Source organism: Amblyraja radiata, chromosome 29, assembly GCF_010909765.2.
Source record: "Amblyraja radiata isolate CabotCenter1 chromosome 29, sAmbRad1.1.pri, whole genome shotgun sequence".
NCBI classification, from domain to species: Eukaryota; Metazoa; Chordata; class Chondrichthyes; order Rajiformes; family Rajidae; genus Amblyraja; species Amblyraja radiata.
This window is the reverse complement of record NC_045984.1, coordinates 16,096,502-16,111,255: the sequence shown is the minus strand read 5'-3', so window position 1 is coordinate 16,111,255 and position 14,754 is coordinate 16,096,502. Positions and strand designations below refer to the sequence as shown.

General features: G+C 39.6%; 1 protein-coding gene across 1 annotated transcript in view; it reads left to right on the top strand.

Annotated features, from left to right (window-relative positions):
* The first annotated feature begins 721 nt into the window (after positions 1-721).
* Positions 722-14,754, top strand: part of elavl1 (ELAV like RNA binding protein 1) — a 38,590-nt gene continuing 24,557 nt past the window's right edge. Inside the window, exons 1-2 of the mRNA XM_033046670.1 lie at positions 722-925; positions 4,924-5,151. Coding sequence (XP_032902561.1) covers positions 4,941-5,151 — 211 coding nt within the window. The 5' untranslated portion in view covers positions 722-925; positions 4,924-4,940. The remainder of the gene's footprint in view (positions 926-4,923; positions 5,152-14,754) is intronic.

Here is a 14,754-nt window from a genome sequence, read left to right as displayed (position 1 = left end):
TTTTGCTTAAGTCCACCCTCCGCCACCTCCAGTTTAAATTTCATTTGGAATATTTTGGAGGGCCAAGAACCAAGAGAACCAAGAAGAAGAGTTTGTGCGCAAATTGGGTACAACAACCCACATTTGAGAAAGTGCTGAATCTTGGCGAGGCACTTTAGGTCAACCCAGACGTCACGGCCAGCGTTATACAAAAACAAAAAATAGTTTTTCATTTGTTTCCTCAGCACAAAGCTCACAATCAATCATCTGCTGGTAAACCCAGAAGTCGCCAATGTCGTTCATAGAGTGATACAGTATGGAAACAGGCCCTTCGGCCCAACTTGTCTACACCGGCCAACATCAGTCCCAGCTACACTGGTCCCACCTGCCCGCGTTTGGTCCTCCAAACCCGTCCTCTGGCCATGTACCTCCTGTCTAACTGTTTCTTAAATGTTGGGATAGTCCCTGCCTCAACTACCTCCTTCCTCTGGCAGCTTGTTCCAAGCAACTTCATCGCAAACTCGCTCCTCCCAATATTCCAGCAAAGGCGGCAGTGACCAAAAATCCAATCTTTGGCAAACGACAACGCCGCCGTACTTTACGCCATTAGTGATGTCGTATCGGGCGTCGCAAGGCGGAAAATGTCTGACGTGACTGGTCGCCAATAGGACGCAGCCAAGGGCGGGCGGGATATCGGCGACATGGATAGCCGCTTGATCCAATCAACGAGTGGGGGTTGGGCTCAAACCCGCCGACGGTGCGCGCGTAGGCGGCTGAGCGCGGGGTTGACTTTGTTTGATTTTAACGGATTTTTTTTCGCCTCTCTTCCCTGCTGGGGGGATTTTTTTTTTTTCCTCTCTCGTCCTCTTCCTCAGCTCGGGTCCCCGGAGAGACGCAAGGAGCCGCTCGACACACTCACCCCGTACGATTACGGGGCTCGGAGAGAGTAAGTGTGCCTTTATCGAAATAGAAAATAAAACCGGCAAAGGGGGCCGGGAAACAGGCCGCGGCCATGCGGCATTGGGCCTGCGATGGCATAAGCCAGATAAGGCCCTGTTTGGAGTGGGCTGATGTACCTGATGTAGAAAAGTGGTACAGTCGAAGTCAGTAAGAAAAGGGCGGTGATAGAACAAAGGCCAGGATTTCAGCGGGGAAGCCAACAGTGACGCCTGGGCTCTGAATAGCTCAAGGGAAACGGTTCAATAAATCCAGGCCGAGGATGTACTCCGTCGGAAGAGGCCCTTTTCAAATACGATACAGGGGCTAGGAGATTGTTTTTTAAAAAGGTCTTTGGCTGCGGGATGTTGAGGCATCGGTACCTTCATCCCATCTGTTTGTTTTCAGTAGGAAGATATGGCGGAACGAGGCATTGCACCCGACAGAACAATGCGCCCATACCCGGGTCAGCTGCCTTTATAACCGACACTCGGCCTTTGATTGCACAAAGGGCTTTAAATTTTGCGTAATCAAAAGAAGACCGTCTGGATTTAGGAAATAATATTTTAATAATGGGCCCAAAATATATGCAATATATCTTCCTTAGCTTAATTAAAATTAACTCGCAATTCCCACAAATCATTCATTGGGAATTTTTGGCTTGTTCGAGGTCGTTCAAGTGTGCCTACCTTTTCCAGCCCATAATTTATTCTCTACGCACTGTCACTAACTCGCCACCTTAATTTGTTGGTTCGGTTCCATTCTCATCCCTCCTTTTAGTTACAATTAACTAGATACAGAGTAATTACACGAATGAGTTCATCAAGAAGCCCGTCTTTTCCAAGTAAAAGTAAATGAACAAACTGTTTCTTGTGCCTTTTAGATTTTCTATTGTTGCGACCCACATAAACACTTCTCGTCTTTAGAGCGGTCTGACATCAGGAGGACTTTCTTAAAATGTTCTTTGATGTTCTCTGCCCCAGAAGCCAGTGGCCGATTGAAATGCATTCAACCTTGGTAGATTTTTAAGAATGCAAGGAGATTGGAGATATCGGGATAGTGCAGGGAAGAGCAGTCGAATCAGATGAAATTAGATAAATAGTTTTTTTAAACATTTTTAACAGTGGTTGAGGGTGAAATATTGGCTGGGTCTTCGAGTGAACCTCTCCTATGCATTTGAACAGAAGATGAACATTTTGGCTGTTAGCAAATACTGTATGATGTATCAGTCAAAACGTTAATATTTTTGCTTATTTCTTTCCTTGTAAAGTTAATTTGGTTTAGGGATGACTGCTCCTGTTGTCTATTGTGTTTTAATTCATTTATCCTGAAGGATATTTTGAACGTCTGTATTTCAATGATAGCCACTGTGCGGATAGCTGGCTTCCACTTGGCTTGAATTTCCTGGTCAGAAAATAGTTAGGATTGATCAATGGAAAGATTTTTGCCATTTCCACTAAGAAAATGTTTTTGAGGATTGTTACATGTCAGTTTAATCTGGGTATACTGATTCCTCTTCCATGAATGAAATAGGCTGGATGCAGAATTATTTGAGGCACAAATCTTTCGTTTTTGGTGTCCAGTTTAAGAATTTAAATATATTTAAGTACTGACCGTGACAGGTAACATTATGCCATGGGTGTTACACTTTATTGACAGAACCAGAAAAAAAATGTTTTGGATCTTTCAATCCATATAATACAAACAGTTGAAACAGTTAACATTAAGTCGAGAAAATGAAGCTTGATTGGAAAATTTGTCTTTACCTATTTGCTGCCACCGTGTCTGTCAAGTAAAATGGAATTTCCACAGAACCATTTTGAACTGTAAAATGGGAATTCAGAATATGGAGCGGCCAGTTAGTATTTATTGAGCACATGAATTTCAGTGCAAACATTTTCCATTTTTGTTGAAGAAATATTATACCTGCCAATTTGTTACAAAAATCAATACAAAATCAAAAACAATAGATCCATCAATATGAACAGTGCTGATATCACTGATCAATATGCCAATTTAAAAGCCCATGAATTGCATCTACATACCTGTATGAGGAGAAAACATTCATGCTTTACTTGAATCCCTGCTCTCTTCATCGGTACAATTAGTTTCAAATACAATGGTCCACATAAGTATTGTTTTTGCCACTTGGTTTGTGAAACCACATTAACCATTCACATTCATTGCACTTACCTGTTGGCTGATATTTGGATTCAGTGGCCACTCAATGTATGTCCTGTTTCACAGAGAACACAGAAATGAATGTGGAAGCTTCATTTAATTAATCCTCCCTGGAAATTACTGCCTATCCTATTCCTGCTTCATTAATTGCAGAGATAAAATACTGTGGAACCCAGTGAGTTAGGCAGCATCTTTGGAGAATATGGATAGGTGACGTTTTGGGTCGGACTGATTGTAGTTGGGGGGGCAGGAAAAAGCCAGACAAATTATAATTGGATACAGGGGTGAGGTGGAACATGGGTGCACCTCCAGGTAGGGCACAAGGGAGAGAGGGGAGGGGGGAGGAGGGAGGAGGGAGGATTCACTGGTCATACCATTGGATTTTCAGCTACCTAAGTGTCTATTTTGTAAACCAACAACTGCAGTTCCTAGTATCTAAATAATTGCAGAATTGTTTCTGTCATGAAGTTTCAAATGGCATTTGGACCGATAATGGATAGGAAGAGTTTATGGTATATGAGCTAAATCCAGGCAAATGAGACTAGCCCAGAATGACAATTTAGTCAGCATAGCCATGTTGGGTAGAAGGGCCTATTTCCATGCTGCATAATTTCTTGTCAGCAATCCAAAACATATTTTGTATCTAATCCCACAGTTCTGCAGTAGTAAGTTAATTTGACGCAGTATTCAAGATTATTTCCCTGTATATTTTCAATACGAAATGTTTGATGTCCAAATTGGTCTGTGGATCACTATTGGAGTTGATAGTGTACTGCTCAGAACCTGAAACCGTACAGATGAAAATACAGGACAAAGTTTTAAAAAATCTTTCCACATATGGGTGCAGTCTGGTGTATACAGTGGCTTTTACATGGCTACATTTGGAGGAGATTTCAAGCTGAACTTGTTGATGCTGTCAATTCTCCATTGCTATTTTTATTACCACAAATTTTAAGGCAACAGAGAGTGCAATTATTATTCACTTGTTTTTTTTTCAATCCAAGAGCACAAAGGAGTACACTCATTCATGCAGCGAGTAAAAGTTGAGGATGATCCCATCTGTCTTATTATCCCAACAATTCCGCTTTCTTCAGAGTCCACCAAATTATTCTCTTTCATGTATTTATCCAGTTCCGTTTTTAAGGCAGTAATTCTCTTGCTACTATTCTCAGCAATAAATTATAAATCATAATAAAAAATTCTGTTGGTGACATTGTCCATGAACCTCATGCTCAGAATCATAATCTGTTAAACTGGCCCTTGAAACATCTTATAATGGGGCTTTTTTCTTTGTATTTTATCCAAATGATTCATGACCCTACAACCATCTAACACATTTCTTACCACAATTGAGCACACCACTATTGTGGCAAAAAATAGTTTTGTACAGATTCAATATAACTTTGTACTCTGTCTCTATGAATCCCAGGGCCATTTATGTTACTAACGGGCACTCAATATCATCTGAAGATAAACACAAAATGTTGGAGGAACTCAGCGGAACAGGTAGCCATTCGTTCTGTCCAGAGATGCTGCCTGTTCCGCTGACTTACTCCAGCATTTTGTGTCTATCTTTGGTGTAAACCAGCATCTGTAGTTCCTTCCTACTCACTTAATATCTTCTGGTACTTTCAAGAATGTATGCCATCTTGGACCTAGATGCTTCTGCAAACCTTCAAAAGTCTGCTATTTAATCTATGATGTTTATTAATCTTTCTGCCAAAATGTTCACTTTCATATTTGGTTGTATTAAATTTAATTCAACCAGCTTGTCTGACGCCTCTTTTCCAAACTGTGATGGATGTATATACTTTAATCTTTTCACAGGTGAGCTATTTTGTGAAATGTCAAACGGCCACTCCTGCTACAGTAACGGTTACCAAGCAGGGCTTGACCTCATGGCTGAAGACTGCAAAGATCATGGAGATGACAATGCAAGAACTAACTTAATTGTCAACTATCTGCCTCAGAACATGACGCAGGATGAGCTACGGAGCCTTTTCGGTAGCATAGGTGAGGTGGAGTCTGCCAAACTCATTCGTGACAAGGTTGCAGGTAAGGGTCTTCTGGGTAAAGGTTCTGCAAACTTTGTATTTTTATTCTTGGATTTATATGCAAATGTTTGTTTGCTACTGAATATGTCATTTTATTCCAAACTACTGTTAAACTCAAGTTTGCTTCCGCAGAATTGCATTGGGCAATTTACTCCTCACTAAGTAAAAAGTAACATTATTTGGGAAAGTACTGCTGCCAGCAGAGCAATATTGTATTTGGGGTATTACCGCAAGTTTGTTTTCTTGCAGATTATTGTTGCATTTGTGAATGATGAATTATGCAGTTTGGGGTGATGTTTTGACTGACAAAACATTTATTCCTTGTATTGAGAGGATTCTGCTTTGTGGAATTTGGGGACCGAGCCATTAAAATAAAAGGGTAGAAAAGCTTTTGCCATAGTCTATCTTAACAAGTAAACTGTTTTTAGAAGAATGACAAAAATGTATTGCTCCTCCGTAACTTTGGACGCTGTAAATTGTCCAATTTTGTTCATCATCAAGGCAAGCTGTATTTATCATAAAATATGCCCGTTATAGACAATAGGTGCAGGCGTAGGCCATTCGGCCCTTTGAGCCAGCAATGTGATCATGGCTGATTATCCCCAATCAGTGCCCCATTCCTACCTTCTCCCCATATCCCCTGACGCCGCTATTTTTAAGACCCCTATCTAGCTCTCTCTTGAAAGTATCCAGAGAACTGGCCTCCATCGCCCTCTGAGGCAGAGAATTCCAGAGACTCACAACTCTGTGTGAAAAAGTGTTTCCTCGTCTCCATTCGAAATGGCTTACCCCTTATTCTTAAACTGGCCCCTGGTTCTGGACTCCCCCGACATCGGGAACATGTTTCCTGCCTCAAGCATGTCCAAACCCTTAACAATCGTATATGTTTGAACAAGATACCCTCTCATCCTTCTAAACTCCAGAGTGTACAAGCCCAGCCGCTCCATTCTTTCAGCATATGACAGTCCCGCCATCCCGGAAATTAACCTTGTAAACCTACGCTGCATTCCTTCAATAGCAAGAACATCCTTCCTCAAATTAGGGAACCAAAACTGCACACAATACTCCAGGTGTGGTCTCACTAGGGCTCTGTACAACTGCAGAAGGACCTCTTTGCTCCTATATTCGATTCCTCTTCTTATAAAGGCCAACATGCCATTCGCTTTCTTTACTGCCTGCTGTACCTGCATGCTTACTTTCATAGACTGATGAACAAGGACCTGATGATCACTCCACCTGGAAATTTAGATTATTTTCATGCAAGCTCAAAGTAGCAACTTTAGAATTAGAAATAGGAGTATGACATCTGGAACCTTAAGTCTGCTCTACCATTCATAAGGGTCATGGCTTGTCTCCTATCTCAGCTCAATTTTCCTGCACTATTTCCAACTGCCTTAATATCCAAAAAGATATATTGTTTTATTGGACACCGTGATCAATCTCTGATTTGAATTGTCTCAATGTTTGAGCTCTATATTCAAGGTAGAGAATTCCAACAACTCGTCGTTAGACCTGAATAAATATCAGTCCTAAACAGCCGGCCTCTTATTCTGGTTGTTCTACGTTTTTCAGTCAAGCAAAATGATCTTCGTGCATCCACTCTGTTGAGGCCTATAAGAACTTTTTAAAGTGTTGATGAGATAATTTCCAATTCTTCTAGGGTGTACAGTTTTACAGACCAAGTCTCAATGTCTCTAATAATGTATCCATTGACTATAGCCATTTCCCAGAATTTGGGTCGCACATCATTGGGTCCATGAGATTTGATCACCCCTATTTGTCATTGTTTAAAATTTTATTAATACTGATATCCTTTGGCTCCTCACACTTGCTAGTTCCTAGCATCTCCAGAATTGTTTGCAGCTATTTTGTCTTCTACCCTGAAACCAGCCCATTTGTTTAATTTGTCTGCTATTTCCTTATTTTCCATTGTAAATTCTGCCAAGGACCCACATTTGCCCCCCTCCTACTATTTTATAACAGGAGAAGCATATAGGTAGTTGCATTGTTATATAAGCTATAAATATAATCTTGACTAAACTAAAATTGAGATTGATAAATGTAATTCAAATAATACTAAGGTGCTTATATTTTACATCTAGCGTGTGGAATACTCAATCGATTTCTGCTGGTTTGGTAACAAATGATATTTATAGGTTCATAAATGAAAATAGTTTTTGATTTTCATGTTTCTTTGTAAATTTCCAGGAAGGCAACATTTTCTAAAATATATAATTATAGACCAGATTGAATATGAGAACATAAAGTTCGTCTTTTATTTTATTTTCATCTCTTGGACAGTTTCTCATTTTGCTTAATTTGGGAACTATACGATGGTTATTAGCAAGTCTCAGTAAAGATGGTCTTCAATAACCCAATGTCACTGAATGAGGGATCTCTCCCGGTTGCAGTTAAGTTTCCAAATGATTAACTTATTTTACTGCAAAACATTTGATTCAGTATTTTTTTTAAAGAATTTCTTGTTGCATCATTTAAGATGGTTGCTTGTTAACCATGACCTTCACATATAAAGTAGCGGGTCAACATTAGTAGCTGTTTCATGAAATAAACAAAGATACTTATGTTAATAGTAGAAATTGAACAGTAAGTCATGACCTCTTAGAAAACTGCTGTTCTTTTGTAAATGTTCCTTTTATGGCCAAATAAAAATAATACAATAGAATTTGCAATATTCATGATTTGTAGACTGAGGTTTATAATTTGCCTAAATTTTCAGATGTGCTGCTAATTGAGGTGTTTTGCATTTGTAACTTACGTAAGCACATCGCAAACACAGTTGGGCATTTGGATTTTAACAGAAATCGTAGGCATGCTTCTCCACCCTCATTTTCTCAGTAAACATCGTTCTTGAATGCTGTTTGTAATAGATACCATATCTCTGAATACATCTTTAAAATATGCTTTATACATGTATGAGCAAGATATTACAATGATATTCACCACTAATCCAGAAAAACAAAACTGTTGTACAGAGTAATCATTGAGGAAAAAAGTTTGTGCTGTTTGCTGCACTAGATTACTTTTACAGTAAGTGCAACCAACAAAAAGGCATATTTTGAGCCCCTATGTGCAGATGTGAAGTTATCCATTGCACATCTGTTTCTGGTATAGTATAGAAAGGCACTTTTTTTTCTAATAGCAGATAATTAGTTTTATGATTCTATGACAGAAATATTTCAAATGTCATTAGAAACGGGAATAGTGCCGGAGGATTGGCGTACTGCGCATGTTGTTCCATTGTTTAAAAAGGGGTCTAAGAGTAAACCTAGCAATTATAGACCTGTTAGTTTGACGTCAGTGGTGGGCAAATTAATGGAAAGGATACTTAGAGATAATATATATAAGCATCTGGATAAACAGGGTCTGATTAGGAACAGTCAACATGGATTTGTGCCTGGAAGGTCATGTTTGACTAATCTTCTTGAATTTTTTGAAGAGGTTACTCGGGAAATTGATGAGGGTAAAGCAGTGGATGTTGTATATATGGACTTCAGTAAGGCCTTTGACAAGGTTCCTCATGGAAGGTTGGTTAAGAATGTTCAATGGTTGGGTATTAATGATGGAGTAGCAAGATGGATTCAACAGTGGCTGAATGGGAGATGTCAGAGAGTAATGGTGGATGGTTGTTTGTCAGGTTGGAGGCCAGTGACTAGTGGGGTGCCACAGGGATCTGTGTTGGGTCCACTGTTGTTTGTCATGTACATCAATGATCTGGATGATGGTGTGGTAAATTGGATTAGTAAGTATGCAGATGATACTAAGATAGGTGGGGTTGTGGATAATGAAGTAGATTTTCAAAGTCTACAGAGAGATTTATGCCAGTTGGAAGAGTGGACTGAAAGATGGCAGATGGAGTTTAATGCTGTTAAGTGTGAGGTGCTACATCTTGGCAGGACAAATCAAAATAGGACATACATGGTAAATGGTAGGGAATTGAAGAATGCAGGTGAACAGAGGGATCTGGGAATAACTGTGCACAGTTCCCTGAAAGTGGAATCTCATGTAGATAGGGTGGTAAAGAAAGCTTTTGGTGTGCTGGCCTTTATAAATCAGAGCATTGAGTATAGAAGTTGGGATGTAATGTTAAAATTGTACAAGGCATTGGTGAGGCCAATTCTGGAGTATGGAGTACAATTTTGGTCGCCTAATTATAGGAAGGATGTCAACAAAATAGAGAGAGTACAGAGGAGATTTACTAGAATGTTGCCTGGGTTTCAGCAACTAAGTTACAGAGAAAGGTTGAACAAGTTAGGCTTTATTCTTTGGAGCGCAGAAGGTTAAGGGGGGACTTGATAGAGGTCTTTAAAATGATGAGAGGGATAGACAGAGTTGACGTGGATAAGCTTTTCCCACTGAGAATAGAATAGAATAGAATAGTTTGTGAGAGTAGGGAAGATTCAAACAAGGGGACATGACTTAAGAATTAAGGGACAGAAGTTTAGGGGTAACATGAGGGGGAACTTCTTTACTCAGAGAGTGGTGGCTGTGTGGAATGAGCTTCCAGTGAAGGTGGTGGAGGCAGGTTCGTTTTTATCATTTAAAAATGAATTGGATAGTTATATGGACGGGAAAGGAATGGAGGGTTATGGTCTGAGCGCAGGTATATGGGATTAGGGGAGAATACGTGTTCGGCACGGACTAGAAGGGTCGAGATGGCCTGTTTCCGTGCTGTAATTGTTATATGGTTATATGATGGGTGCTTAAATGTATTTTGTTTCAGTGCAGCTGCATATTTTGATCCATTTTGTGCAGCATGATTATGGTTTATTGTGCTTAATTCTTGTGTTAGCCTATATATTTGCTCTCAATTCAGAAATACCTGGATTTGTGAGATCTTCATCCCGGTACGAGGAAAGGATGTTTCTATTGCCAGCCAATAACACAGACCTATTTCTTCCCCCCACTGCCATCTTCACTAAAGCACAGCACAAAAAAAAAACAGAATCACCAAATAATGCTTGTATTTGATTCTTCGTGGTCTTTTTTTACCCAACTCTACCATACCTCACTTCTCCTAAAGATCTTTTTGTTATCCAGCTATAAAAGATAAATACATTAAGGGTAGAGCTCGAGGCATCAATGTGAAGATATCGCATAATATTTTGATTATTCTCTGCAAACCACATTTTTAAATGATAATTCTAGTGGTATACGGGTAAATCAAAGACCTCCCCAGTTCTATGTTAGTGGTACAGGATGATGATTTCCTCTCCTTTTTTGTAGCATACAGGTTCTCCCCAGGTTAGGGCAAGGTTTCATTCCGCAGAATTGTTTGGAACCCAAATAGGTTCCTGGCAATATAGTAGTTAAGCAGGGCGTTAAACTCAGCCATTCAGATATGCTGCAAACCAAGTTCCATCTGGCAGAGGATACCTAAAGCCCAACAATAGAGGCAAATCCATCCCACTGGTCTCTCAAACACTCATTCACATGAATGGGTTGAGCATTAGTCACCTGGGGTGGAAATGTATGCAACAATTCCTTTCTAGCAAATTTCATAAGGCAGCACAACTGATACCAAATCAAAAACATATAGGCAATTATTATCAAAGGTGAATAACACTCCTTTCATCTGTGATGCTTTATGTTAGCTCTCAACACCTTATCCTTACAAGCCACCCAGTTCTTGCTCATCTTTAAACAATTCACATTTGAACCATTTATGGAGCAGATGTTCTTTTGATTTGTTCATAGGTAAATGTACGATGTGGGTGATACAGAGCCAAACAGACAGGTAGGACCCATCCCTATTTTCTGACGAATTAGCTGCCTTTCATTGGGGCTCCAGTGGGGAACGACAATTGGGTTTCTGGTTTCCTTGCATGGGGAAGGAAAAGTAACCAATTCAGTAACTCTACATGTATACAGTAAAATCATGAATAAAGATCAGGATAGAATGTCTTGTCAACTTACCTACTTTCTCCCATGGTTGCTATCCCCTACCTCCAAGCCATGCCCAATGATTATCTGAATGAAACTGAGGTATTTGGTCTGTTGCAACATTCCACACTGCTTATTTAACTGCTGGCAGGAGCTGTCCAACATCTGCTGCAAATGTTTCAATTGCAAGGAATTCCATAATTTTTCAAGACTTTTTCATTCAATCTATACTATACCACCTCGCAAATAGAGAAAAGAAATATAGCTTTTAGGCAATGTGTATCATGAATAATCAGCAATGAACAAATTTAATTTTTTGATACCTGTATGTTTGTATTTAACAGAACAGCATTTGCCACATATTTAAATTGCAATGCAACTTTGCGTTTTTAAACCCATAATTTTACTTGTGTAAAGTAAATGTGTACCTAAGCGTAAGCATGTTTGTATATGGATATTTATCTTCTGCACAAATTGGCTATGCATTTGTGTATTTAAAACGCTAATATTTTTAATTATTCCAAACTAATGTGTAGACGTAGAATAATTAGGAAACAAGGCAAAATAGGCAGATTTCTGGTTCAATTTTACATTGGGAGAGAACAATACTAATTTTGTTTAAAGTGGACAGGTTTACTGAAATTTACCTGTGCCTCTTCCTTTATTCCTTTTTGTGTTCGGTGATCGGGAAGGGTATATAAAGTGTCAACATCTATATTGCTCCTAACCGATCAACAAATATTTCTGTGTTCTTTAAGTGGTAGCAATATTTTCTTTATTCAGTGGTCATTTTTTCCCTTATGATCCCATTTGAGTCTGCCTTAATGAAACTGAGTTTGGGTCACATTTTATTTCAGTAGTTGGCCAACAATAGGAATGGTATGTATCTATCACTGTCAATTAGCTTCTCATCAAAGCAATCCTTAATATCCAAGTGAAAATGATGCTGAGATTATTTCACTAGAAGTTAAATATTTACCAATAGTGCAAATTTAATCGTACAACTGAATAAAGCAAAGTAGTGCATTGTGGCAAATTTGTGAAAAAGACTCGGCAAGTCCGTACAGGTACATAGAAAGGGCTATCTAAATCCGATGCAATGCCTCTTTCCTGAACTGAAATGATTTAATTGAAATGTAATAAAAAATAATTTAATTGAGGCGGGCTTCCATGAGAGAATACATTTTATTTTAAAAAGACATAGTCAATGTCATTCCCAAAAAGCCTTTGGACAATACAGTGCCCTCCACAATGTCTGGGACAAAGACCCATCATTTATTTATTTACTTCTGTACTCCACAATTTGAAATTTGTAATAGAAAAAATTGCACGTGGTTAAAGTGCACATTGTCAGATGTTAATAAAGTATTTAAAATTTTAATAAATATATGTTGAAACAATTTTTAATAAACCAAAACATTTTGGTATCACCATTTAGAAATTACAGCAGTAATGATACATAGTCTCCCCATTTCAGGGCACCATAATGTTTGGGACACAGCGATGTCATGTAAACAAAAGTAGTCATGTTTAATATTTTGTTGCATATCCTTTGCATGCAATGACTGCTTGAAGTCTGCGATTAATGTTCATCACCAGTTGCAGGGTGTCTTCTCTGGTGATGCTCTGCCAGGCCTGTATTGCAGCCATCTTTAGCTTATGCTTGTTTTGGGGGCTAGTCTCCTTCAGTTTTCTCTTCAGCAAAAAAAAGCATGCTCAATTGGGTTTGGATCGGGTGATTGACTTGGCCACTCAAGAATTGACAATTTTTTAGCTTTGAAAAACTCCTTTGTTGCTTTAGCAGTATGTTTGGGATCATTGTCTTGCTGTTGAATGAACTGCCAGCCAATGAGTGAGGGATTTGTTTGAACTTGAGCAGATAGGATGTGTCTATACACTTCAGAATTCATTATCCTACTACCATCAGCAGTTGTATCATCAGTGAAGATAAGTGAGCAGCCATACATGCCCAGGCTATAACACCCCCACCACTGTGTTTCACAGATGAGGTGGTATGAAGAAGAAGAAGAAGATGCTTTGGATCTTGGGCAGTTCCTTCTCTCCTCCATATTTTGCTCTTGCCATCATTATGGTGTAAGTTAATCTTCCTCTCATCTGTCCACAAGACCTTTTTCCGGAACTGTGATTGCTCTTTTATGTACTTCTTGGCAAACTGTAACCTGACCATCCTATTTTAGCGGCTAACCAGTGGTTTGCATCTTGCAGTGTAGCCTCTGTATTTCTGTTCATGAAGTCTTCTGCGGACAGCGGTCATTGACAAATCCTCACCTGACTCCTGAAGAGTGTTTCTGATCTGTCGGACAGGTGTTTGGGGATTTTTCTTTATTATGGAGAGAATTCTTCTGTCATCAGCTGTTGGGCTGCCAGTCCCTTTGCGATTAGTAAGCTCACCAGTGCTCTCTTTCTTCTTAATGATGTTGCAAACAGTTGATTTTGGTAAGCCTAAGGTTTGGCTGATGTCTCTAAGTTTTATTCTTGTTTTTCAGTCTTATAATGGCTTATTTGACTTTCATTGGCACAACTTTGGTCCTCATGTTGATAAACACCAATACAAGTTTCCAAAGGTGATGGAAAGATTAGGTGCTGAGAGCTCTCTTATACCATTAAGGAGGCAATTAAACACACCTGAGCAATTACAAACACCTGTGAAGCCATGTGTCCCAAACATTGTGGTGTCCTGAAATGGGGGGGGGGGGGTCTATGTATAAACACACTGTAATTTCTACATGGTGAAACCAAAATGTATAAATATGGCCTTTAATAAAATCTGACAATGTGCACTTTAACCACATGTGATTTTTTTTCTATTACAAATCTCAAATTGTGTAGTACAGAGGCAAATAAATAAATGATGGGTCTTTGTCCCAAACATTATGGAGGGCACTGTAAGAGACAGAAGGAAGCCATTCAGGCCTTCATGCCTGCATTGCCATTCAGTAAGATTATGGCTGTGGTTTTTTTTTTAATTTACCTCGCTGCCACTTTCTTGCGCTTGTCCCATGTTGCAAAATTCCACTCGTATCCAAAAATATTTGAAAAATGTACTTTCCAACTCAACAAGAGTATAGGCTTGATTTCTCTGTCCAAGATGTCCTCTTTCTTGAGTAAACGTGGTTTCCATTAGCTTTGATATCAATCCCTCACTCGCATATCCTCGTAGTTTTGCTCTCATTCCTCCTCCCCCACAATGGAACAAGAATATATTTCTTCTGGTCCTTGCCTTTCACCCCACCAGGCACTGCATGCAACACACCCTTCAGCATGATCACACCATCAATCACACCTTCAAAGCCCACCTTTTTCTGACAGAGACCAATCCCTCCACAACTGTTTGGTTCACACATCTTTTCTCACCCAAACCACCTCCTGCAGGTAGTTTCACCTGCAACCACAGGCGATGTAACACCTGTCCCTATACCTCTTCCCTCGCATTCATACATGGATCTCAGCAGTCTTTCAAGGTGCAACGGAGGTTCATGACGTGCATCTCCTCTAACCTCATCTACTGCATTCGGTGTTCCTCCTTTACAATGGTGAGACCAAGCATAGACTCAGCGACCATTTGGCCGAACATATGTACCCAGTCCGCGAAGACCTGCTTGATCTCCCGGTTGCTAACCATTTTAGCTCCCAACCCCATGTTCCACTGAACACCACTCAGCCCGTCTTAACCTACCTGATC